This window comes from Mauremys reevesii, linkage group 1 (genome assembly GCF_016161935.1).
Source record: "Mauremys reevesii isolate NIE-2019 linkage group 1, ASM1616193v1, whole genome shotgun sequence".
Taxonomy (NCBI): Eukaryota; Metazoa; Chordata; order Testudines; family Geoemydidae; genus Mauremys; species Mauremys reevesii.
In genome coordinates this window covers 314,045,570-314,069,491 of record NC_052623.1, presented here as the reverse complement: position 1 = coordinate 314,069,491, position 23,922 = coordinate 314,045,570, and the positions used below count along the sequence as shown (strand labels likewise).

Genomic DNA, 23,922 nt, shown 5'->3' with positions numbered 1-23,922 from the left:
CTGGTTTCAAATGTGAAAATTACTCCTCTACTGTAGTTTAGTTCAGTAATAAGATCTGATAAGTAAGGTATATGCTTGTTCATTAGCCCGTTTGTTTATAAACCAACCCCCCAAAATGGATAGGTAAAAATAGCAAAAACTGTATGACCCTTTCATAAGCCAACCCTATATTTCAGGGGTTGGAAAACTTTGGCTCCTGGCCCATCAGGGTAAGCCGCTGGCAGGTCAGAATGTTTTGTTTACCTGGAGCGTCTGCAGGCATAGAGCCCCTCACCTCCCTGTGGCTGCGGTTCGCTGTTCCCAGCCAATGGGGCTTCCTGCAGCCAATGGGGCTTCCTGCAGCTCCCATTGGCTGGGAACGGTGAACCGCAGCCACAGGGAGCCTGAGGGGCTTCATGCCTGCAGACACTCCAGGTAAACAAAACAACAATGTATTAGATAGTCAATTCAATGATTCCATAGAGTTTACAATCATCAAATTTTGGTGTAGACCCCCGCTCTTTGATGCATCACTTTTTTACCAAAACTATTTGGCTTATGAATGAGTATTTACAGTAATTTAATTGGCACATTCCTAAATTCACTCTTAAACCCTAAAGCCATACTGTTAATATCGATAGTCACAACAAACAGCTGTTGCTTACAAAGAGGGGTTACCGTCTTGTAATTAGAACTTGGACAGAGTATCAGGAGAACACCTGGTTTCGTCTCCCAGCTCTGCATTAACTCACTTGAAAAATCAGCCAGTGTAAATCAGTTTACTCATTTGTAAAATGAACATAATATCTACTTCACAGGTATGTTGTGAAGCTTACTTGTTATCTGTAACCCATGTTAAGAGCTTTAGAGCAAAGATGCTCAGCAAGTGGTTTTCATTTTATGACTTTCATTAATATACAGTTACTTCACCATATTTCCATGCCACATTTAAGCCTATTTTGATCATACTTTGTTTTAAGGTTACATTTATATCTACCATAATTCTTAAAGGATTAGTAAACGATTAATAGATATTTCAATAAATGGTTAATCAACTCTTATAGATTGTTAGAGAATTCAACAGGTCAAGAGGTTGCCTATAACCATGCCTTATAATCATCTATAACATCTTCTGCTGATGTGCTTTCAACCATTTATAACACAAAGTACTCAGGCCTGTAACATACTTATATAATCTATTAATCATTCATTCATTAACCTTTGACAAGCTATTGCTAAATGTAATCTTAATATGAATTGTGACCCTGCTTTTAAACACCCACAACCCCCCCATTTAAATAGTGTTATAATGTTACAATACCAATCTACAAAGACCAGGAAATTCTAAACACTATTCTTTACTCAAGCCATTGTGTATTTTTCTTCACAAGAGCTTGAATTCAGGACAGGGTGTCAGCCTTAAATTTGCATTTCCTGGCTTTTTGTCGGTTTCTATCACAATTCTCACATTATTTGCACATTTCTCAATGTTAATTTACTTGTTGGTTTAATAGAAAAAAAAAGCTTTTGAGGAAACAAACAACATACCCAAGAGACTGGAAAGGATGCAAAGGTTGCATGTTATGAGAACTCAAAATACTGTACTGACTAACCACTCTTATGTAAAGCTGATACTATGAATGTAGGTTTACATAATACAAAGCGTGATTAGATTATGAACCACTCACCTTCATTCCGGTGACAACCAGAGTATAGCCATCTGCTACTAATGAATGGCCAATAATAACTTGTGGGGAGACTGGGTGGGAGTCCAGGGGAAAATTCACATGTGGTGGAGTAGCTTCTGAACGGGAAATCACTATCTAAAAAAGAAAAACTCTCAAAATCAATAAATAGGCTGCATGTTACTTGTGTGCATATTGAACAGTGATCCCACATTCCCACTATTTTCTCTGTCTGATGGTTAGTACTAATCAGTGCTGTTGCACTAAGCCCCTTGAAATACATTATGAAGCAATAAAGGCACTCTTTATAACGGGGGCTGGGCAAACTTTTTGGCCCGAGGGCCACATCTGGGTATGGAAATTGTATGATGAGCCATGAATTCTCACGACATTGGGGGTTGGGGTGCAGGGGGGGGATGAGGGCTCCAGCTGGAGGTGTGGGTTCTGGGGTGGGGCTGGGGATGAGGGGTTGGGGGTGCAGGAGGGTGCTCTGGGTTGGGACTGAGGGGTTTGGAGGGGGATCAAGGCTGGGGCAGGGGCATAGGAGGGGGTCAGGGTTCAGGCTTTGGGGGACGCTTACCTCAAGCAGCTCCTAGAAGCAGCGGCATGTCCCCCCTCTGGCTCCTACACAGAGGCATGGCCAGACCGCTCTGTGTGCTGCCCCATCTGCAGGCGCCACCCCTGCAGCTCCCATTGGCTGTGGTTCCTGACCAATGGGAGCTGCAAGGGCGGCACTTGTAGTGAGGGCAGCGTATGGAGCCCCGGCCACCCCTATGCATAGGAACCAGAGGGGGGACATGCCGCTACTTCTGGGAGCCATGTGTAGCAGGTCAAGCCCCTGAGCCCGCTCCCCAGAGGGAGCTCAAGGGCCGGATTAAAACGTCTGGAGGCCCACTCTCTTACCACTTCAAAAGTTATTTTTCCTCCCTTGGCATCCTGCTGTTAATTGATTTATCTCATTAGAGTGACCTCACACTTGGTAAAGCAACCCGCATCCTTTCATGTATTTATACCTGCTCCTGTATTTTTCACTTCATGCATCCGATGAAGTGGGTTCTAGCCCACGAAAGCTTATGTCCAAATAAATTTGTTAGTCTCTAAGGTGCCACAAGGACTCCTCATTGTTTTTAGTTCAGTGAGACTCTATTGGCATGATAAGTGGTAAAAGAATTGCTAAAGTGTAAAAAAGGTATCTGTTAGAGGTAGGTAAGATCCTCCCAGGATAGGGCTACAAGTGTGTTTGAGGTTAGAACCTCATGTTCATATGTCACTGCTATCCATTCCTGATCTGGTGACAGGCTTCTGCACTGCAGTGTTATCTCTGCTGTTTGGGTGCATGCAGCTTACTCTGAGTAGAACCACAGGGAATTTCAACAGGTGTTAGGTACCTAGGTGATTTTGAAAATCCCACTAGATGCCTAGCTCCACATTTAGGTGCCTAAATACCTTTGACAATCCAGATCTATGGTTCTGATCCTGTTAAAACATAGGCACATGCTTAACTTTACTACCATGAGCAGCCCCACTGATTTCAGTCACCATGTCTGAGAGCAAAAATGTGCAGGACTGGGCCCATAATTATATACGGCATGAGCTGGAAGGTGATACCATCATGCAACAAGGGCAGAGGCTCATTTAAACAAAGCTTACAAGGGTACTTGTTTCCAAAAGTTACACCCCAGGTTATTTATTTATTTATTTGAGGAATTTAGAATATCAGTATTTGATAAGAAAGTGAGACTCATTGGATTTCATTATTTAGAGCAGTCTGATAATCTTTAAAATACCTAATACACAAAATGTTTATTTTGTGACTATTAAAGTATTTCATCTGACTGCTAAGCCAATCCTAAAACAGCTAGGACGGTGTGGCCTGTGGCTCTGGAGCTACATGCGGCTCTTCAGAAGTTAATATGCGGTTCCTTGTATAGGCACCGACTCCAGGGCTGGAGCTAAAGATGCCAACTTTCCAATGTGCCGGGGGGTGCTCACTGCTCAACCCCTGGATCTGCCACAGGACCTGCCCCCACTCCACCCCTTCCACCCTCTCCCCATAGCCTGCCATGCCTTTGCTCTTCCCCCACCCCCAGAGCCAGCTGCGCCCTACAAAACAACTGATCGGGAGGTGTGGGGAGGGAGGGAAAGGCGCTGATCGGTGGGGCTGATGGTGGACGGGAGGCGCTGGGAGCGGGGGCGCTAATGGGAGGCTGCTGACGTATTACTGTGGCTCTTTGGCAACGTACATTGGTAAATTTTGGCTGCTTCTCATGCTCAGGGTGGCCACCCCTGAGCTAGGACATGGGTTTCAAGGACTGCCATTGTCTTTCAGCAAGATGGCCGACTCCAGAACTAGCCATAGAAATGCCCACTTTGCTATAATTCAAAACTTCAATAAAATATGTTCCCAGTTAATTCATGGTGATAAGTGTTTCACACGCTGCGGATGTTTAGACTCTTGGGCGGAAACAAATAACAGGGGAAGTTTTTCTTTAAGGTAAAACTATTTTTGGTAAAGAATTGCCATTCAGGTTTGATTCACAGCACAGAAAAATGCAGTTTTTAGAAATCAATAAGGTTTGATGGTTTTCTGCGACACAGAGCTATGATATTTGGCACAATATATTAGGGGATGAGCTCTGTTTTTATATGCAGGACAGAGTGAAAAATGGAATGAACTGCAAAGCTGCATGGAAAAGCTTGATTAATGTTAGTATTATACGAGCAGAGGTAACACCACAGCTGCAAATACCTTTTTAGTTGATCATTAGCCATGTCTCCTCTCGAATACCCACTGCTATAAAATGCTAAGAATTCTTTTCTATCATTAATCCAGGCTTCTTCTTATTGCCAAACATTCTTTCTGATTTAGCAACAATGTTAACCCTTAAATACTTCTGGGTTTTAGCCAAAGAACAATATAAGAAATGGTATTATTATTACTGTAATTAAATATCTGTATTGCGATAGCACTGAGGAGTCTTAGTCATGGACCAGGATCTGTTTGTGCTAGCTACGCACTGTACAAACACAGAACAAAAAGACAGTTCCTGCCTCAAGGGCTTACAATCTCCGGTTATGTCTACACTTCGTGCTGCAGGTGTAACTTCCAGTTTGCGGAGACATACCTGTGATAGCTCTGATTGAGATAGCATGCTAAAATTAGAGTGTAGCTGAAGCAGTGCGAGCGGTGGGAGGGGCTAGCTGCTCCCAGTATGATCCTGTTTGAGACGCTAGGTACGTACTTGGGTGGATAACCCCTCCCACCACTTGCACTGCCATGAATGCACTTCTATTTTTAGCATGCTAACTCCATCAGAGCTAGTGTAGGTATGTGTCCTGGAGCTGGAAATTATACCCCAGCTCAAAAAGTGGACATATCCTAAGTAAATAATACCCTATTTTTATGGTTCTAGAGAATGTTTGGTACTTAAAACACTGAATGATCTATTATTCACCACAGATAAAATTCACATCAGCTGCTCAAAGCCTGAGTAAAATGGTTTTCTACTTGGTGACGTGATCTGAGATTGGAGGAATAGAAATATGCCCCCGTCCCCAATCTTGGGACTATGGTGTGAAATACCCATGCAACTGATCTGTAGCCAACATTACGACTATGTCTATACTACAGATCTGATGTTGGCATAGCTATGTCACCACTGCCTCCAGTGTAAACACAGTATACACAGGAGTTTTTCTGCAGGTGCAGGAACATTAGCTACTTCAATGACATTAGCTACATCAACAGAAGCACTCTTCCATTGGCATAGCTGCATCTACACTGGGAGTTTTGTTGGCACAGCTGTGTCAGTCAGGGGTGTTTTTCCACACTCCTCACCAATGTAGCGTAGACCAAGCCTGTAACTAAGGAACTGTAGAGGTAGCCAAGAGATGCAAAATACATAAATAAATAATAAATTGGGGCCAACATATCTGTGTAGTTTGTGATCTTACTGGCCAAGTCCATAGAATCAAAGAAATGTAGGTCTGAAAAGGACCTCAAGAGGTCATCTAGTCGAGCTCCCTGTGCTAAGGCAGGACCAAATAAACGTTGACCATCCAGGACAGGCAAGTGTTTATGCAACCTGATCTTAAAAACCTCCAGAAATGTGGATTCCACAATTTCCCTTGGAAGCCTATTCCAAAGCTTAAAAACCTTTATAGTTAGAAAGTATTTCCTAATATCTAACCTAAATCCTCCTTGCTGTAGATTAAGCCCATTACTTCTTGTCCTACCTTCAGTGGACATGGAGAACAGATCACTGTCCTCTTTATAACACCCCTTAACATATCTGAAGATTATCGGGTCCCCCATCATTCTTGTTTTCTCAAGACTAAACATGTCCAGGTTTTTTTTTTAAATCTTTCCTCATAGGTCAGGTTTTCTAAAACTTTTATAATTTGTGTTGCTCTCCTTTGGACTCTCTCCACTTTGTCCACATGTTTCCTAAAGTGTGGCACCAGAATTGGATGCATTACTCCATCTGAGGTCTTAACAGTGCCAAGTAGAGAGGGATAATTATCTCCCATGTCTGACATGCAACGTTCGTGTTAATACACCCCAGAATGACATTAGCCTTTTTTGCAACTGCAACCATTGTTGACTCATATTCAGTTGTGATCCACTTTAAGTCCCAGATCTTTTTCAGCAGTACTACCACCTAGCCAGTTATTCCCAATTTTGTAGTTGGGGATTTGATTTTTCCTTCTTAAGTGAAGTACTTTGCACTTTATTGAATTTCATCTTGTTGAGTTCAGACCAAGTCTTTAATTTGTCAAGGGTGTTTTGAATTCTAATTCTGTCCTCCAAAGTTCTTGCAAATCCTCCAGTCTGGAGTCATCTGCAAATTTTATAAGCATACTCTCCACTCCATTATCCAAGTCATTAATGAAAATATTTAATAGTACTAGACTGAGGATTGACCCGTGGGAGACAGCACTAGATACACCCTCCCAATTTGACTGTAAATAATTGATAAGTACTCTGAGTACTTTCTTTCACCCAGCTGTGCACCCACCTAATAGCAATTCCTTGGCCTGCCTTAACCTTGTCTAACATAATCCTACAGAGAGACAACAAGAGAGACAGACTCTTAAGGCATGCTTTGCATCATGCAGCTGGGTTGCATGGTATTCCTGTGCAGTTACTCAGCACCTCTCTTCCCTATGCAGCGGGACGGGGAGGTGCGGTTGTGGTATGACCCTGGGAAGCGGGGTAGTGGAAGAGTAGGATTACTCCCTAAAAATAACAAATCTGATTGTCTATCTCCTGGGACACATATACCATTTTCATAAGAAATCAAACATCTCCCCAGAGTACACAAAGAGCAGGAGAACACGTGTGCCAGCTGCCTTCCAGAAAAGCACGTTCATAGACAATAAGCAGTGCAATTCTTGGCATGCCTCTCAAGACAAATACAAATATATAACATTTTATCCCCTCCATCCTTGAAGGATATGGATAATTCACCAGTACGCTGACTGAACTATAGATTTCAATTTACACTGCTAGCTTTGAAGGTGGTTATGTTTTACTTCCAACATTCAAAAAGACACACACAAAAGGAACCATAGGCACTGAAAATATATGTAGTAGACTTCCAGTACAGCCCAGAGTATTTCAGTGATGCTGGCTTTAAAGATGATAGGCTTTGAAGACAGGAAGTCAATAGATTAATTAGTATCTCCTTTATACTGGAAATGAATCATCATTTTTATGTCTATGGATATCAGGTGCATTCTTTTAAACTCTATTTCATTATCACAAACCAATCAATGTTCAGTCAGAAGCCTTGACGTTTGGTTAATTTATACACAGCTTTGCATATTAAGACCATAATAACTTCAGCACAAAAGCATGCATGTAATATATATTTTACTCATTCTGATGATCAGTCCTGCTAGTCAGTAGGATTGAGTTACAAATGTTACTGTATGCATGTCAGAATATCTTCTGCAAAAATCAGAGGCTACTTAAAACAAGCCAGTCTCAGTATCATATTGTTAGTTTTCCCTAGATGTCTGGCAGGTGTAGGCCATTATCCAGCAGAGATAGGTTCAGGGTTAATGTTATTATGTAACCCCCAAGCGCCCCAGGATATGCAGCATAGCCTTGTAAAGGGCACACATGTAGCTCTCTGGATGCTGTATATATATCATTGTAATCCATTGAGTATAATGGATCCACTTTGAAGGGCATAAGCTTTTCTACTGGAACTGAACAGTAAAACATGTGTTCTCTCCAAACAGTAACTTGGTTCCAAGTGTTAATTTTAAACTTCAGTATAAAGATTTCCTCTCTTTTCTCTTACTATTTGAGTTTACTTTGGGATTAGCTAGGCATGCTCTCTACCATAGAAAAAAGAACTACTATTCAAAACCACATTAAATATTAAGAAGTAAGTTTCAAATATCAATAACTCTTTACTAGCATAGATTATGACATTTAATTTCATTGGTTTAAAAACAGAAAGAAGCACTGTGATTGATTACACATTCACATAAATGCATATATTTATGTTTTATATTTATTTTTTAATGTGCCAGATTGCCAACTCTGGAAAGTTAAGTCCTCTAGCCACAAAACATGGAATAACAAACAGGTGTAATATAGGAAGCTCGCTTTGAGCGGGGGGAGGTTTTTCCATGGCTCCAGCAAACTGCCTTAACCCCTTTCTGGAGGGACCACTTCTAGGGATGCCGGCATTGTTACACTCTGTGTTCATTCACTCCTTGGTCTCTTTGCCAATGCTTCCAACAGAAGTTACCATTCATACTGGTGGATTTTGTTACATGTACACCTGACCAGTAGAAAAAGAATGGAGACCACGAACTCAAAAGCCACTGATCAGCCAAAAGATGGTAATGATTTCCTGTTACTTTACATATGCATTGGATTTGAATGACTGACCTACAGATGAAAGGCTTTGTACATCATTACTCTGAACCATTGCCTTTTATGAATATATACCATGGGCCTGCCTTCACCATTGAAGTAATGGCAGTTCTGCCACTGACTTACTTCAATGTAAGCAGATCACAGCTTGTGAGATGCTAAGTGTTGAAGGCCCAATTTTGCTCCCATTGAATTCTGTGGCAATTCTTGACTTCAGTGGATACATGGCCAGGCCTCAAGTGTAATCACTGAGTTAAACACAGTTGTGATTATTTCTATCTAGCTTTCTTCCGGAAGTATCTCTCCTGCATGTAGGTATCTAAGCACTGAAAACAAGCATGCAGTGTCCATAGCAGTTCTCTGCTCCTCAGGTATGGAGAGCAAGACCTGCATGTGCTAAGGGTTTTCATTTGTTTGTTAGTTTTTAACCTGGGGTGGTGTCCTCGGAAAAGGCTTTTGTCAAACACGAGTGCCACACGCTTTGAACTGAAAACGAACAGGTTTGGGATCAACATGTGGAAACTCCACCTCTTGTTTGGCTATCAAAATATGGTGGAAAATGTATATCAAAAAAGATTCCCCCTTGCCCAGGGCCCACTATTAACTATTTGTATTAAAGTAGCGCAGAGAGGCCCTAATGAGGGTCAAGGCACCAGTGTGTTTGGTGTGGCATAAACCTATCAGAAGATATGTTCCTTGCCCCAGAGAGCTTACTGTGCAGCCGCACTGCTGCTGTTCCTCTGCAGGAAGCAGGCAGAATGCAGACAGTCTGCAGTCGGGATCTCTCTGTTCCATGAGCACCAGAGGGCAGGGTTCTGCTGTGGTTCTCTCTCAGCTATGGAGTGGGGTTTGTCAGCAGACCAAGGGTCAGTAGAACCATGAATGATATGGCTGCTCTGCCAAAGCCCCATATAGAGGGAGGATAGGGAACTGCAGCTGTTCCTACTGCCCTGAGAGGTTGTATGAACTGTAAGGAGAGGCTTCCCGTCATGTGCTTCCACATGTAGGGCACCTACGTGAAGCTCATTTTCCTGGGCTTCACACAGGTGAGGTCAATTTCACTCATAGTGAGCATGCTAGGTGTGCAATTTCCAAACACTGGGAACCTCATTGTTTCCAAAACAGATTTCATCAGGCACATCAAAGACATATTCCTCTCACTGACAATTAAGTCCATTGCAAATCTGAATATCATAGGGTGGCTGGCCCTCTACGTGAAGATGGGTCCTTCCCTTGTGATGGATGAGCTACCTCTCAGCTGAGTCTGATCAGCTAGGAACCAGGTGGTTTAAAAGATAGCAAGCACCACAGTTGCAGTAGAGACCTGCAAGGACCAGGAAACTCCTGCAGGAGACCCTGGGGCAGGGGGGATAGCATGGGGAGGTGAGGTGTGGTGGGGTGGAGTGCGGTGGAGAGAGGGCAAGGGGAAAGCACTACACAGGGCCGGCTCCAGACCCCAGCACGCCAAGCAGGCGCGTGGGGCGGCATTGTCCTGGCAGGGCGGCATTTGGCTCCGGCGGACCTTCCACAGTCATGCCTGTGGGAGGTCCACCGGAGCCCCGGGACGAGCGGACCTGCCGCAGGCATGACTGCGGAGGGTCCCCTCTTCCCGCGGCTCCGCTTGAGCTCCCGCAGGCATGACTGCGGCGGGTGCGCTGGTCCCGCGTCTCGGACAGAGCTCCTGCAGGCATGCCGGCGGATGCTCCACCGGAGCCGCGGGACCACGGGACGGTCCGCAGGCACTTCTGCCCCGGCCGCGGGACCGGGGAAGGGCGGCGAGAGCGGCGCCGTGCGCCGCCCTGCTTGGGGCGGTGGAATTTCTAGAGCCGCCCCTGGCACTACAGGAACTAGAGTAGCTCGGTGGCAGCTTGACTCTCAGGCAAGTGGCTGGTAGAGAGACAATCTGTGGGGAACAGACTGCTCCCTGTGGGGAGCAGCAGATCCTCCAGGGTTCCAAGGGAATTGATGATTGATATGCTGAATTTGTCTTATTTGGAGGAAATAAAGCTAAGAGTCTGAACTAGACTTGTGACAGGTGTCACTCCTTCCTGGGCTGGGGAAACAGGCCAGCAGCCTACACTGAGCATTTAAAAATAAGTCATTTTTATGCCCTCCTCCACGGCCCCAAAAATCAACAAAATCACCCATCAGTGAAATGGACTGTTCACACTGAGAGCTCAAAAATGGTCAAACAGAACATTATCATACTCAAGGGAAAAAAGTTTGTCTTTGGAGTCCAGAAATTTCAGCCCAATTTATTATGGTAACTTTTGTGACAAGCTCTAACTGCCTGAAAATAGAGGCTTATTATTAGGCTTGAGAAGATTAGATTTTTTTTGGTAAATGTCGGTAAACATCACCATACACACACAAACTACTCAGAATTTACCAATAGGCAAAAAAAGAAAAATGCTGCTTGAGAACTTATTAGAGTTTGATTTAAGGGTATTTACACTGTATATTTTGACATTTGATATTGACATGTAGTTAATGGTTATAAAGCTTTAACTTTTTGAATCTCAATATCCAAAGAGTAAATTATTCTGAGGCCCCTCCCCCCATAATGTCCAACAACTGAAAACTGAAATACCGATACATAAAAATAGGAAAAAAGACTAAAAATAAACACAGATATTATCCATAGAAATTATAAAAAGAAAATCAAATTATTTATAATGAAAGAGTCTTTTCAGTAATGAGCCAGATCTACAGGTGGTGAAAGATGGTGTAGCTCTTCTGACTTCAGTGGAGCTATACTGATTTACAGCAGCTAAGAATCTGGCTCCATAACTATAGCATCTCCAATGTGACTTTATAATCAAATAACCACTGTGAAATACCTGATTCACTTTGCACCCAACAGCTGTACTTATGGCTTGTGTTCCCAGCCACACACTCAAAACAAGGACAATAGGAAAGGCAGAAACAGCTGCAACCACTCAGAAGAAAAAAAACCTGTTAAATAAAGCTTGTTGTCAGACTCCAGCTTAGGAAGGAAGTCAAACCATTTTTCTTTTCCTTCTCATGCGTGGCAGCTGTCTTAGAAAAATTATTACTGTTCTGTTTTGTAACAGAAACTCCATAGTATTTAGTAAACTATGAACTCCAAAGTACTCATGGCCCAACATAGGTTTAACACTTTTGATCAAAACATTATCAGTGCATCAACGGGCTGTGAATTCTCTGTTTGAGAACACAGAATTCCCACCCACCCCAATTACTTGCTTTCAAAGAACTTGTGAGTTTTCTGTATCTAGATCATACAGATCAATTTAATGAATCTTAGTTGGCTGAGTAAAAATGCACAACTTTCTACATTTAGTGCAGGAGAATGTGTCTCCTTTTCAACCAGTGAATCCTCAAATAAAATCACAGAAGGTAAAGAATGGGATATCTTTTACTGACTCAATCAAATATATAAGCTTTTGGGCCACACACAGATGCATTTTTTAAACAAACAAAATACGACTACATTCTGATACTCTTTCTCTAGTTTAGTAGCACTTTACTCCATGAGTAATCCCATTGACTTCAATGGAGCCACTCAGGAAGTACAGTAACTCCTCACTTAATGTTGTAGTTATGTTCCTGAAAAATGCAACTTTAAGTGAAACAGTGTTAAACAAACCCAATTTTCCCATAAGATTTAATGTAAATGGGGAACGGGGGGTAGGTTCCAAGGATTTTTTTGGGGGGAAGACAAAAGGCATTATATACTGTACAGTACTGTGGTTGGGAAGTGCCCCTGGCTTATCCTACACAGGCACAGCCCGCTGCAGGTAAGGACGCTAGGTAAGGAAGCGGCAGCTTCCCCGGAGAAGACCAGGAGCCGACTTTGCCGGGAATACTCTAGGCCCGTCTCTTCCCATCCCCGCTCCACTCCAGACCCACCTCTTCCCACCCCCACTCCACCTCCTCTCCGGAGCATGCCACATCCCCGCTCCTTCCCCCCTGAAAGTCAAACAGCTGTTTGGTGGTGCTTAGGACTTTCTGGGAGGGAGGGGGAGGAGTGGAGACACAGCGCTTCCCCGCTTCTCCCCCTCCCTCCCAGAAAGTCCTAAGCACCACCAAGCAGCTGTTTGGTGGTGGGGGAAGCACTGGGAGATAGGGGGAGAAGGCGGAGAAGAGGAACTTGTGCAATGCTCCCTTATAAAGTTACTGCTCTTCCACAGAATCTTACAAGCAGTGGACAGAGTAGGCAGCCAAACGACATTATAAGGGAGCATTGCACAACTTTAAACGAGCATGTTCCCTAATTGAGCAGCGATGTAACTTTGAAACAATGTTAAGCGGGAGGACGTTAAGTGAGGAGTTACTATAAGGTACTGTACCTTGTGAGTAAAGGTTTCAGATTCTATCCCTAAATAAATACATGCAGCAACCACCACCACTATTATATAGTAATTTGGGCCACAAAATCAGTGCGTTAGAGATTCCTTTTTTGTAGTAGTAGTAGTAGTAGTAGTGTTCTACTACAATTGTGTGGAGAGCAGAGGGAAGGTGGATGGAGACAGAAATGGAGAATCAGAGAGAAGAGAGGTCGAGACACAGGATACATATGAAAGTGTGAGTGAGCAAGCAGAGGAAATAGTGAAGGGCTGAGAGAGAGGAAGAGAAAGAAATAAAGAGAGTAAGCATAACATGGTTGGTTACCAAGAGACTGATGGAAATGGTTTCAAATGCAGGTATCTAAAGTTAAGCACCTCAGGGCTTGATCCAACTCCCATTGACTTCTATGGTGCAGGATCAGAGCCTCCATCCTTGTTAGTGCCGGCCAACGTTTGTCAAATTTTGACAAAAATTTTCATTGAAATTTCAAAAAGAAATAAAACTGAAAAAAGTTGACAAAAATGTTCACTAATATTTCCCCTGGTTTTTGACCAGCTGTAATATTTAGGCACTCAAATAAACTGGTCCTGATTTTCTGAGGTGCTATGTAGCCACACTTCTTATTGATGTCAGTGGGAACTATGGCTACTGAGCAGGTCTGAAAGTTAGGCCACCTATTTAGGTACCTCAATATGAATTTAAGGCCTGGATCCACAAAGAGGCTCTGGCATTGAAACACCTAACTTTTAGGCATGTAGAAAATTACAAGGAAAAACAATGGGAACCACCAAAGCCTGAGTTAGGAGCCTTTATACAATGAATGGGGAGAGACAGCACCTAAGAATGGGATGCATAAAAACCACCACAGTAGGCAGGGCATTATCTAAGTTAGCCAGTGGGAGATGCCAATGAGAGAAGTATGTCTTAAACACAACCTCTTTCAAGAAATTAGGCACCTCAATCCATGCTGCAGGGAGGCACTTGTCTCTACTTGTGATCCACAGTCAGAAACTCCTCTCTTGGAGTCGGGCTGCCTAGGCACCTAAGCCATTTCTTGTAAGAAACACTGAAGAAGGAGGTATTGGTGCTGCCTCTCTTTACTGCATTTTAGCCCAGTGGCTAGCACACTCACCCAGGATCTGGTAGATCTAGGTTCAAGTTCTCCCCCACTACTAGGGAAAAGGGAGACCCCTGTTCAAATCCTACCTCCTAGGAAAGTGCTCTGATCAATGGGCTATCGGATATTCTGACACAGTGTGGGGTGCTCCCTCAATCTTTCTTGTTAAAGCTGTTCTGCTTGGGATAAATAATTAAATAGTCATTGGAACAGCAAGATTGGACCCTGTGTCTCCCATGTGAGTGCTCTACCGCTGGACTGTAGAATCATTCTCACTCTCTCCCCAAAACAATAACCCTTTGCATTGTGAGGTTATCCTGATTTTTAGCAATTATATCCCAGCAACGCTAAAATAAGCGGCCCATACATTATGAATTTATTTCTATTCATTGCAGATACCAGACAGATTACTATAGAAACTCTACTGCAATTCTGTTTTAGTTGAAAATTTGCTAATGAACACCTTTGGAAGTAATACCCAGACAACTATTAGAGGGGTAAAAAAAGATTTAATTTGCGTGTATTACATTCTGGAAAATGCTGTAATTCCTGTATCCTGGAGACATGGTACCTTTTTTCAAGGCAAGAAATATTAAGTTTGGTTATACAGATGTGCTGTTACCAGTCATTAAAGGCTGTCTGAGTGTTCACTCTGCTGTTGGAGGTACTAGACCCTAAGGCTGTTCAGGATAAAGAAAGGCTTAGAGTGTTATTATACTATGATCTTCATGATAACTTCCCCCTGTAACTCAAGCCAATCTAATTCAATGATGTGAATATTTCTGTTAATGGCAATATGCAGCTCACACAATAGCCTTTCTTTTCATCTATGCCTGGCCCTAGAATGAGAAATGTAGACTGGAAGTATTTTAATTGTTATATTTTATTGTTCTGTGAGATGGACAAAATCCTGAATAAAAAGTCTGGTTCAAGACATGAATGCATAACAAAAATAAAATAAATAAAAGTACTTACTGCTTTGTATTTTCCTCCAGAGATCACCAAGAGCTTTACACAAAGCCCATTGAAGTCCCACATGAACCCTTACAAAGAGGGCAGTAAGCATTATTGTCCATGCTTATAGATGGGAAAGTGAGGCAGAGAGGTTAAGTTACTTGCTCAGGATTACACAGTGAGTCAGTGGTTACCTTCAGGAATAGAATTTGGGTCCCATGGCTTGCAGGACTCTGCTCTAACCACTAAGAATTCCTGTATGAAAGCAATCTCCATCCTTAAGGCAGTGAGTTCATCGTGGGGACTGCTAGTAAAAATTACAGCGTAATCACTTCATATTTTGCTAGTGTGACCAGATATCCTGATTGTATAGGGACAGTCCCAATTTTGGGGTCTTATTCTTATATAGGCTCCTGTAGTGAGTCGGTGTGGCTCCCCTCCTGCCCAGCAGAGGGAGCCACCTTGCAGACTCCCAAGTGGGCGGAGCCACCACCTGTCCCCACCCCCCGGAAGTCAAGGGGTGGGACAGGAAGTAGAAAAGCCAGCCGCCAGAGCTCAGAGCCCAGCCGCCGCTGGGAGCAGACGTGCCGGCGGAAGCTCCTGACTGGGAACCCTCCAGGACCCAAGGCAGCTGTCCTGACTGGCCGGAACTCCCCCATGCCCACTACGACGAGGAGCCGCCGGAGCTTCCCCGTGACCGGTACTGGGAGCAGCCGCTGGAACTCCCCCACACCCCCTACGAAGAGGAGCCGCCGGAGCTTCCCCGTGACCGGTACTGGGAGCAGCCGCTGGAACTCCCCTGCACCCCCTACGACGAGGAGCCGCCGGAGCTTCCCCGTGACCGGTACTGGGAGCAGCCGCTGGAACTCCCCCGTGCCCACTACGACGAGGAGCCGCCGGAGCTTCCCCGTGACCGCTACTGGGAGCAGCCGCTGGAACTCCCCCGCACCCCCTACGAAGAGGAGCCGCCGGAGCTTCACCATGACCGGTACTGGGAGCAGCCGCTGGAACTCCCCCGCACCCCCTACGAAGAGGAGCCGCCGGAGCTTCCCCGTGACCGCTACTGGGAGCAGCCGCTGGAACTCCCCCGCACCCCCTACGAAGAGGAGCCGCCGGAGCTTCCCCGCCCCTGCTGTTACCCGGAGGAGCTGCCTGAGCACGCCTGGCCAGACTTCCCCGAGGAGCTGCCAGACCTGCCACCAAGCCCTGGTCTTGAGGCGCCTATGCAGGTTGACTGGCCTGGAGCTGGTGCCACGGACGAGGTAGGCCCTGAGGGGGAAAGTGGAAGTAGCCCGGGGGTAGCCGACCCCTGTCAGGCTGCAGACGCAGAGGTCCCGATGTCAGTGTGTTGCGGTCAGGACCCCACTGACCAGCAGCGGTGATAGCCGCTGCTAGGGCCCCGGGCTGGGACACTATGGAGTGGGTGGGCCTGTGTCCCCCCCTGCCACCCCACGCACGGGTGGCAGTTTTCCCCCTCACCCAGCACTCAGGAGTAAGGGCCTGAGCCTTTTGTACTGTGTGTTGCTGCTCAGCCCCTGCCACAAAGGGCCTGAGCTTCCTGACTGTTGGTTTGCCGCTCAGCCCCTGCTCCAAAGGGCCTGAGCTCTCTGTTTGCTGCTCAGCCCCTGCCACAAAGGGCCTGAGCTTATTGTACTGGCTGCTGCTCAGCCCCTGCTCCAAAGGGCCTGAGCTTATTGTACTGTTGGCTGCTCAGCCCCCTGCTCCAAAGGGCCTGAGCTTATTGTACTGTTTGCTGCTCAGCCCCTGCACCAGAGGGTCTGAGCTTCCTAACACTGTTGACTGTTGTTCAGCCGGTTCCACAGAAGACGTGGAGTGAGTCGGTGTGGCTCCCCTCCTGCCCGCAGGAGGGTCGAGCCCCGAGGCGATCGATTACAGCTCCTATTATCCCTCACCCCCGTCTCGATTTTTCACACTTGCTTTCCACTCATCCTATGCTAAATTCAAATGAGATTCATACTGATTTTTGGTAAAGTGTCCCATGTGTAGGTTATTTCCTAGACCTCCCTTCCCATCGCCTCTTTAAAGGATGACCAGCAGGAGCAACTTCACCTCTCTGCAGGAATATCAGGGTGTACCATCTATTAATTCCCCCACAGGGCAGAGAGGGGTAAGCAGCAGCAGCATTCACCCCTGCAGGAGACATTGGTAGGGTGGTGGGATTCCTTCAGCCCATGAAAGGGGCAGGACAGCAAGTATGACAGGTACATGAATGCCCTGTAACAATCTGTTAATAATGTATGTTTTTTTTTCTGAACAAATATCTTTGATTAAAGTGCTTCCTATCTGGGATGGGTCAGACGGGAAGGAGAAAGTGGCTCAAGATCCATTTCCACTTCCTCTGATAAGCTTCCACTTAAGGATGGTAAACAGAAAATGCCAGAACTATTAGCTCTGATGACTCAGTTCAGTCCCCAAACAGCCTATGGAACTAACCAGGAGGGGCCAAAGTCCACCAACAATTGACAAACCCTCCTGGAGAACAAAGAACACTGGCAGGGTTTAAAAGGACATTTTCTCTAGGTTTTAGGGGGCAGGGGAATCTGACTGAGACACAGGCAGACACAGGAACCTGCAGAGGGTGTCATTAAGCCTGACCTAGGTTGCCATTATTGGTACAAGCTCTCTCTTTCTTTAACCTCCTTTTTTCCTCTAATGCTTTGTTCTGACTGCTAAATAAGAATATTTTGTTTTAAGAAAACTATCAGTGCTATAATACTGATCACAGATCCCAGAAAGGAGGAAACTCATGTGCCCAAAACCCAATCAGTCCTGCAGAGTGTTAAGTGATTAATATAGGTGGAGCAGCCTGACTCTGGTCCCAGTCTAAGATTGGGAGAATTGTGATATTTCACACAGAAAAAGGTAAGAGCAAGAGGCCTAAGATCCAAGGGGGTGCACTCAGTGAGACCAGAAAGGGGACAGACTAACCTTACTGCCATGGCTATAGGGCTAAAAATAAGAAAGTCATAGAACCCTGGAGTCTTGTGATAACTCCTTCAGAGATGCTGTATCGGGTATTCTGTCTTATGTTTCCTTACAGATGCTCCAATTCATTCAGCTCACCTGATTTTCCATTATTGCATTAATCTGTGGCTATATTGTCCCCACTCTTTCCCCAACCCCATTTATCTATAGTCAGCTTCTTATGGCTCTAATTTATCTTGCTTACTCTTTGCGCTCACATTAAAGTGTGCTAATGTCACAGTTATATTTACCTGCATGAAGCGGCCCTCAGACGTTCCCAGATTAGCAACAGTAAGATTCCCTTTGGTGAAGACGGATATTGAAGTTAGCAGGACACTGTTGAATTGCCCCATAAACAAGTCAACCCGTTGCAAAGGAGTCGTAACCTCTAGACGATATTCATCATCTTGTGCTTCACAGTACGAGGCATTTCTTGAAAATGTCTGTCAGAAAATAAAGTAGACGTGAATAGTGTCTCTTCAGCAGGGCACAGGCATGAAAAGCTCTTTGTCAGAAAAAAGTCATTTGGCAAGTGGACACAAATGCATTGGATCAGAAGTACTTAGAGGTTTCAAACTGTAATTGTTTCACCAGTTATCACGTTCCATGGGGAAGATAATGATTTCTTAACATTATGGGAATATTTCCCATTTGTTTTAATATGTTTTGTCTGGATGCCCAGAAGATAATGATGGTTTTTCTATTGAATAAGTAGATATATATAAGCATTTACATTAAGATATAGTACAGTACACGTAATATGTTTTACAGTGCTTTTCATCTGAAGGTCTCAAAAATGCTTTACACTTAGATCTGCCCCAAATATAGTATATTTTGCAAAAATATACAGAAAAAACTAGGAAGGAGTGTTCACAACATTTTGAAATTTTCAACCCTTTCCCCCTGATTTTTCCTTCTTTCCCTCCCCATTTTTCTCCTTCCTCCTTTTTCAGTGACAAAAAGGAAAAAAAAAAAAAAGGGGGGGGGGAAGAGGGCAAGAGAGGAAGTGAGAAAGATAGAACCTGTGTCCTGATTCAGATTAAAAATAAAACCAGGTCAATATAATTACTTAGGCTGAGATTATTTTGATCATCTACTGCTCATACATTATTCTTTTCAATCTCTTTTTATATTTATCATGAACATTATTAGAATAGATGCTGCATTTGCAGACTTTTAAAAAAATTATCTTCTGATTATTAATGGAGAATACATGGATTTTTTTTTCCATTGGAAAAATTTCTTGAACAATATATTTTAAGTTAATCTTTAGAAAAGATAACTACGCTGTACTGACAATTCAATAGTAATCTATTAACTGATAATTCCATTACTATTGATGTTTCATCTTCCATTTTGGTGAAATAATATAGATAATAAACAGGGATCCCTTAAAAGATCTATAACCACTTTAAAATTGGAAATAGTCTAGCTGTGTTTCTACTGGAACATGTTCTATGACTACACATACAAAGAAAGCAAAATATCATGGATCTCTCTTTTGAAACCAGTATTGAGCTTGTGTTTTTTTCTTTCAATTTTTGTTTACTGATTTTTTTTAAAAAGCAATTTTTTGTGGGGGATATTAAAGTTTGATCCATCTATTCTGACTTCAATAGCAAGCCAGAATAAGCTTTTACTACAACATAGTTATTCTAATTCTCATGGTGCAGATGATTTACCTTATATTACTTATAACAGAATATTATCAAAGAGAAAGCAACCAAATACGTAAATAAGCTAGTTCCTTGAGGCTTGTCAGTCAGTCAGTGCTGGATAAATGGTCAAAGGCATTTAAGGCCCTTTTCCAACCTACCCAAAATTTTATTCACTGTAGCGTTTATGAAGAGACCCCCATTGGCAGCACTAGAAAGTTAAGATTCTCTTGATCCTTGGAACAATTCTAGCACAAGTTGTAGCAGTGCCAACTTCCCCCTGCTGCCCAATCAATGTGTTTTAACTGTGACCTGAAGAAACAACCACATATACGGGTGACGGAAGGTAGTTTATCCATGTAGAACTGTATGCATCTCTACAGCAATACTGCCAAGGTGGGGATCTGAGTTACTACAGAGAATTCTTTCCTGGGTGCTGGCTGGTGAGTCTTGCCCACATGCTCAGGGTTTAACTGATCGCCATATTTGGGGTCGGGAAGGAATTTTCCTCCAGGGCAGATTGGCAGAGGCCCTGGAGGTTTTTCGCCTTCCTCTGCAGCATGGAGCACGGGTCACTTTCTGGAGGATTCTCTGCAGCTTGAGGTCTTCAAACAGCAATTTGGGGACTTCGATAACTCAGACATAGGCTAGTGGTTCATTATAGAAGTGGATGGGTGGTATTCTGTGGCCTGCATTGTGCAGGAGGTCAGACTAGATGATCATAATGGTCCCTTCTGACCTTAACGTCTATGAGTCTATGGGTTCCAAATTAGACCTGGTCTAGGGAATGGGGCATGGGCGGTCATGCCTAATGGTTTGCATCAGCAGCCTGGAACTAGAGCTAGGGTCAGAGCCAGGCCCCAAGCCAAAGGTAAGAGCCAGAGTCAGGTGCCAAACTGAACGTCAGAGCCGGAATCAAAGCCAGGCGTCAAGCCAGGGGTTGAAGCTGGAGTCATCATCAGGGGTAAGGTGTAGGAGCAGGGACCCGGAGTGAGGCAGGAAATCAAGAACTGGGAACAGATGGGGGTCTGGAATAAGGAGGAACCAAGAACAGGCTGGGAGGCAGGGCTCAGGAGTCAAGTAGGCAGGCTCTATAGCAGCCATTAGCCAAGGACTCCTCTAGTTGCTCAGGCAACTTCTTGTGCCTCTTTCTGACCTAAGTAGAGCTTCCTAGCCAATCAATCGGGTTGGACGTCTCCCCCAGTCAGGAGCTTTATGGGTGGGGCCCTTTGCAAGCTAGAGTTTTGCTGGCCGCTTTCTCCAGTCATTCAAGTGACCATGGTCTGAGCACTCCCTGGGGACATATGGGCCCAGGTTCAAGGCTGATGATTCCTCCCACCTCGTCCAGCACTGATTTCAGTGGGACTGTTTGTATGTTTGAAGCGCTTTGCTGGATCGGTTTTAGTGCTGTTATTATGATGTGATGTGGACACCTGCCCACTAAGAACTGTTTTGGACAATGAGCTCATTTCATATAGACCACCAAATAATCATCAGAGGATAATGACTTTAGGTAATTACCACTACACTTCCTCTAAAACTCGTGTTTGATTAATACATAACAAATTTAGCCTCTCTTCTCTTCTGTCCTCGAAAGCAGGGTTATTTTGCAGTTCTAGTCTGGCCAGTCTAGAAGTGTCTGCAAAACATCTGCACAGAGATGCAATGAGCACAAATAGTTCCAGCAGAGAAGGATACACCTACCCTTGCACTTTTGGGGCAGAGTGCTCAGCTGTACCCCCTCTCAACATGTATCCATCTCAGCCTCTGTTCCCTTGAGAGAGGAACTTCCCATACTGAGAGAGGAACTTTGGACTCCTCTGCATTTGTGCTGCTGACCTCCTTTGAAGATTTCCCTTCTGGGGCACAAAATGTACATCAAAACCTCATCTTCTGCAATTTGAACACCCTGCCAGTCCTCATTAAACATTTTCCAATCCCTTACTAAAAACAAGTGGCCTATATTTTCCCTCCTGCTCCTAACAGATCACACCTTCCTGTATCCTCCTAAAGAGAGAAGTGACCAGACTGACCCTCCTCCCAGATGTCCAGGTTTTGGATGTCTCTCCAAGGACATGTTGAACACAAGACCTTTCCACAAATCCTGGCTCTGCATGGGATAAACACAAAGCTGCTCTTTGAATGGAGCAGAGAGGCAAAAAGGCCACTCCAAAAACTAGAGCAAGGAGTTGGACGGAAATTTTTAAATGGTCTCACCCATTTCTCTTAGTTCTTGCTAGGCAACCTCAAGTAAATCACTGTTTGGGCTAACACAAAATACTACTGGGAAAAGGAGGTGCTGTTGTTTTAACCCTTTGACCCTGTGAAGACTGCGTCCCTTCCTGACACAAATACTCTGCCAAGTATTCTGTGGTAATATGGAAAATAACTGATCTCTGGGTTACACATTTACAATATTACGCCAAATCCTAGTGACAAATCACACAAATATTGAAATAGCCAGGGACCCTGCTGATATGTGTTTGGGTTTGCTTACATTGTTTCTTATGCATGACTAGGAGTGAAAGTGGTGTATATGACTCAGAAAGAAAAATGTTAATGTGATAGAGGTGTGCCATTGGAATGTGATGAGGTGTAGGAGGCAAGTGTTGAATTCTGCCCATATCCAGTATGGACATGAGGTAATAATCCTATTTGCTCAAAGGGGAAATTGTAACTACTTGGAATTTGCCCTGAATCCAGTCTGCAAAATACATGTTGCCAGCTGGTCAAAAAAGTCTCTGAGCTAGGCTAGCAAGAATTGTCACTGCCTGAAGATTAACTGATGCTTGTACATTCAATTTAGCTGACATAAAATTAAAATTTCTTGACATAAAGTTGCATATTTGAAACCAAATGTCCAAAATGTGATGGCCTCAAAATATTTGCCACCCTCTTCCCTCCAACTCCTCCAAAAGCGCCTTTTTATGAAGCTACCCAATTAGACAAGTATCAGAATTCAAAATATCCAATATAAACCAGACTGGAAGAAATAAAGGCTTTAGTTAAGGATTTCTACTAAGTCTCTGCGATAGCTGCAGATCCTGCAATCACCAGGTGTCTGTACTGGGCCCAGTCCTATTCAACATATTCATAAATGATCTGGAAAATGGGGTAAATGGTGAGGTGGCAAAATTTGAAGATGATACAAAACTGCTCAAGATAGTTAAGTCCCAGGCAGACTGAAGAGCTACAAAAGGATCTCACAACACTGGGTGACTGGGCAACAAAATGGCAGATGAAATTCAATGTTGATAAATGCAAAGTAATGCACATTGGAAAACATAATCCCAACTATACATATAAAATGATGGGGTCTAAATTAGTCAAGAAAGAGATCTTGGAGGCATTATGGATAATTCTCTGAAAACATCTACGCAATGTGCAGCGGCAGTCAAAAAAGAGAACAGAATGTTGGGAATCATTAAGAAGGGGATAGATAATAAGACAGAAAATATCATATTGCCTCTATATAAATCCATGGTACGTCCACATCTTGAATACCGCATCCAGATGTGGTCGCCCCATCTCGAAAAAGATATATTGGACTTGGAAAAGGTTCAGAAAAGGGCAACAAAAATGATTCGGGGTACGGAACGGCTGCCATATGAGGAGAGATTAATAAACTGGGACTTTTCAGCTTGGAAAAGAGACAACTAAGGGGGGATATGACTGAGGTCTATAAAATCATGACTGGTGTGAAGAAAGTAAATAAGGAAGCGTTATTTACTCCTTCTCATAACACAAGAACCAGGGGTCACCAAATGAAATTAATAGGCAGCAGGTTTAAAACAAATAAAAGGAAGTATTTTTTCACACAATGCACAGTCAACCTGTGGAACTCCCTGCCAGAGAATGTGTGAAAGCCAAGACTATAACAGGGTTCAAAAAAGAACTAGATAAATTCATGAAGGATAGGTCCATCAATGGCTATTAGCCATGAAGGGCAGGAATGGTGTCCCTAGCCTCTGTTTGCCAGAAGCTGGGAATGGGTGGCAGGGGATGGATCACTTGATGATTGCCTGTTCTGTTCATTCCCTCTGTGGCACCTGGCATTGGCCACTGCTGGAAGACAGGATACTGGGCTAGATGGACCTTTGCTCTGACCCAGTATGACCATTCTTATGTTCTTATTATGTTCTAATCTGCAATCATTAATGGTCTCTTCTGGCCTCTGCCATCCAAAATCCTGCTCCCAAATTAAGTGAGTTTCTCAATCAGAAAAAGACATAATATTTAATATCTTGAATGAACTAGAAATGAATGATTTAATCAAGGCAGCAGGTCTCATGATTCAAGTGAATAGTGAATGTGTAAAAAAAA

General features: G+C 43.9%; 1 protein-coding gene across 9 annotated transcripts in view; it reads right to left on the bottom strand.

The window, feature by feature from the left end:
* MET (MET proto-oncogene, receptor tyrosine kinase) overlaps positions 1-23,922 on the bottom strand; it is a 125,181-nt gene that overhangs the window by 53,475 nt on the left and 47,784 nt on the right. For all 9 annotated transcript variants that reach the window (XM_039508576.1, XM_039508563.1, XM_039508616.1 and 6 more), the window contains 2 exons: positions 18,196-18,387; positions 1,668-1,802 (listed from right to left, as the gene is read on the bottom strand). In XM_039508576.1, the coding sequence (XP_039364510.1) occupies positions 1,668-1,802; positions 18,196-18,387 (327 nt within the window). The remainder of the gene's footprint in view (positions 1-1,667; positions 1,803-18,195; positions 18,388-23,922) is intronic.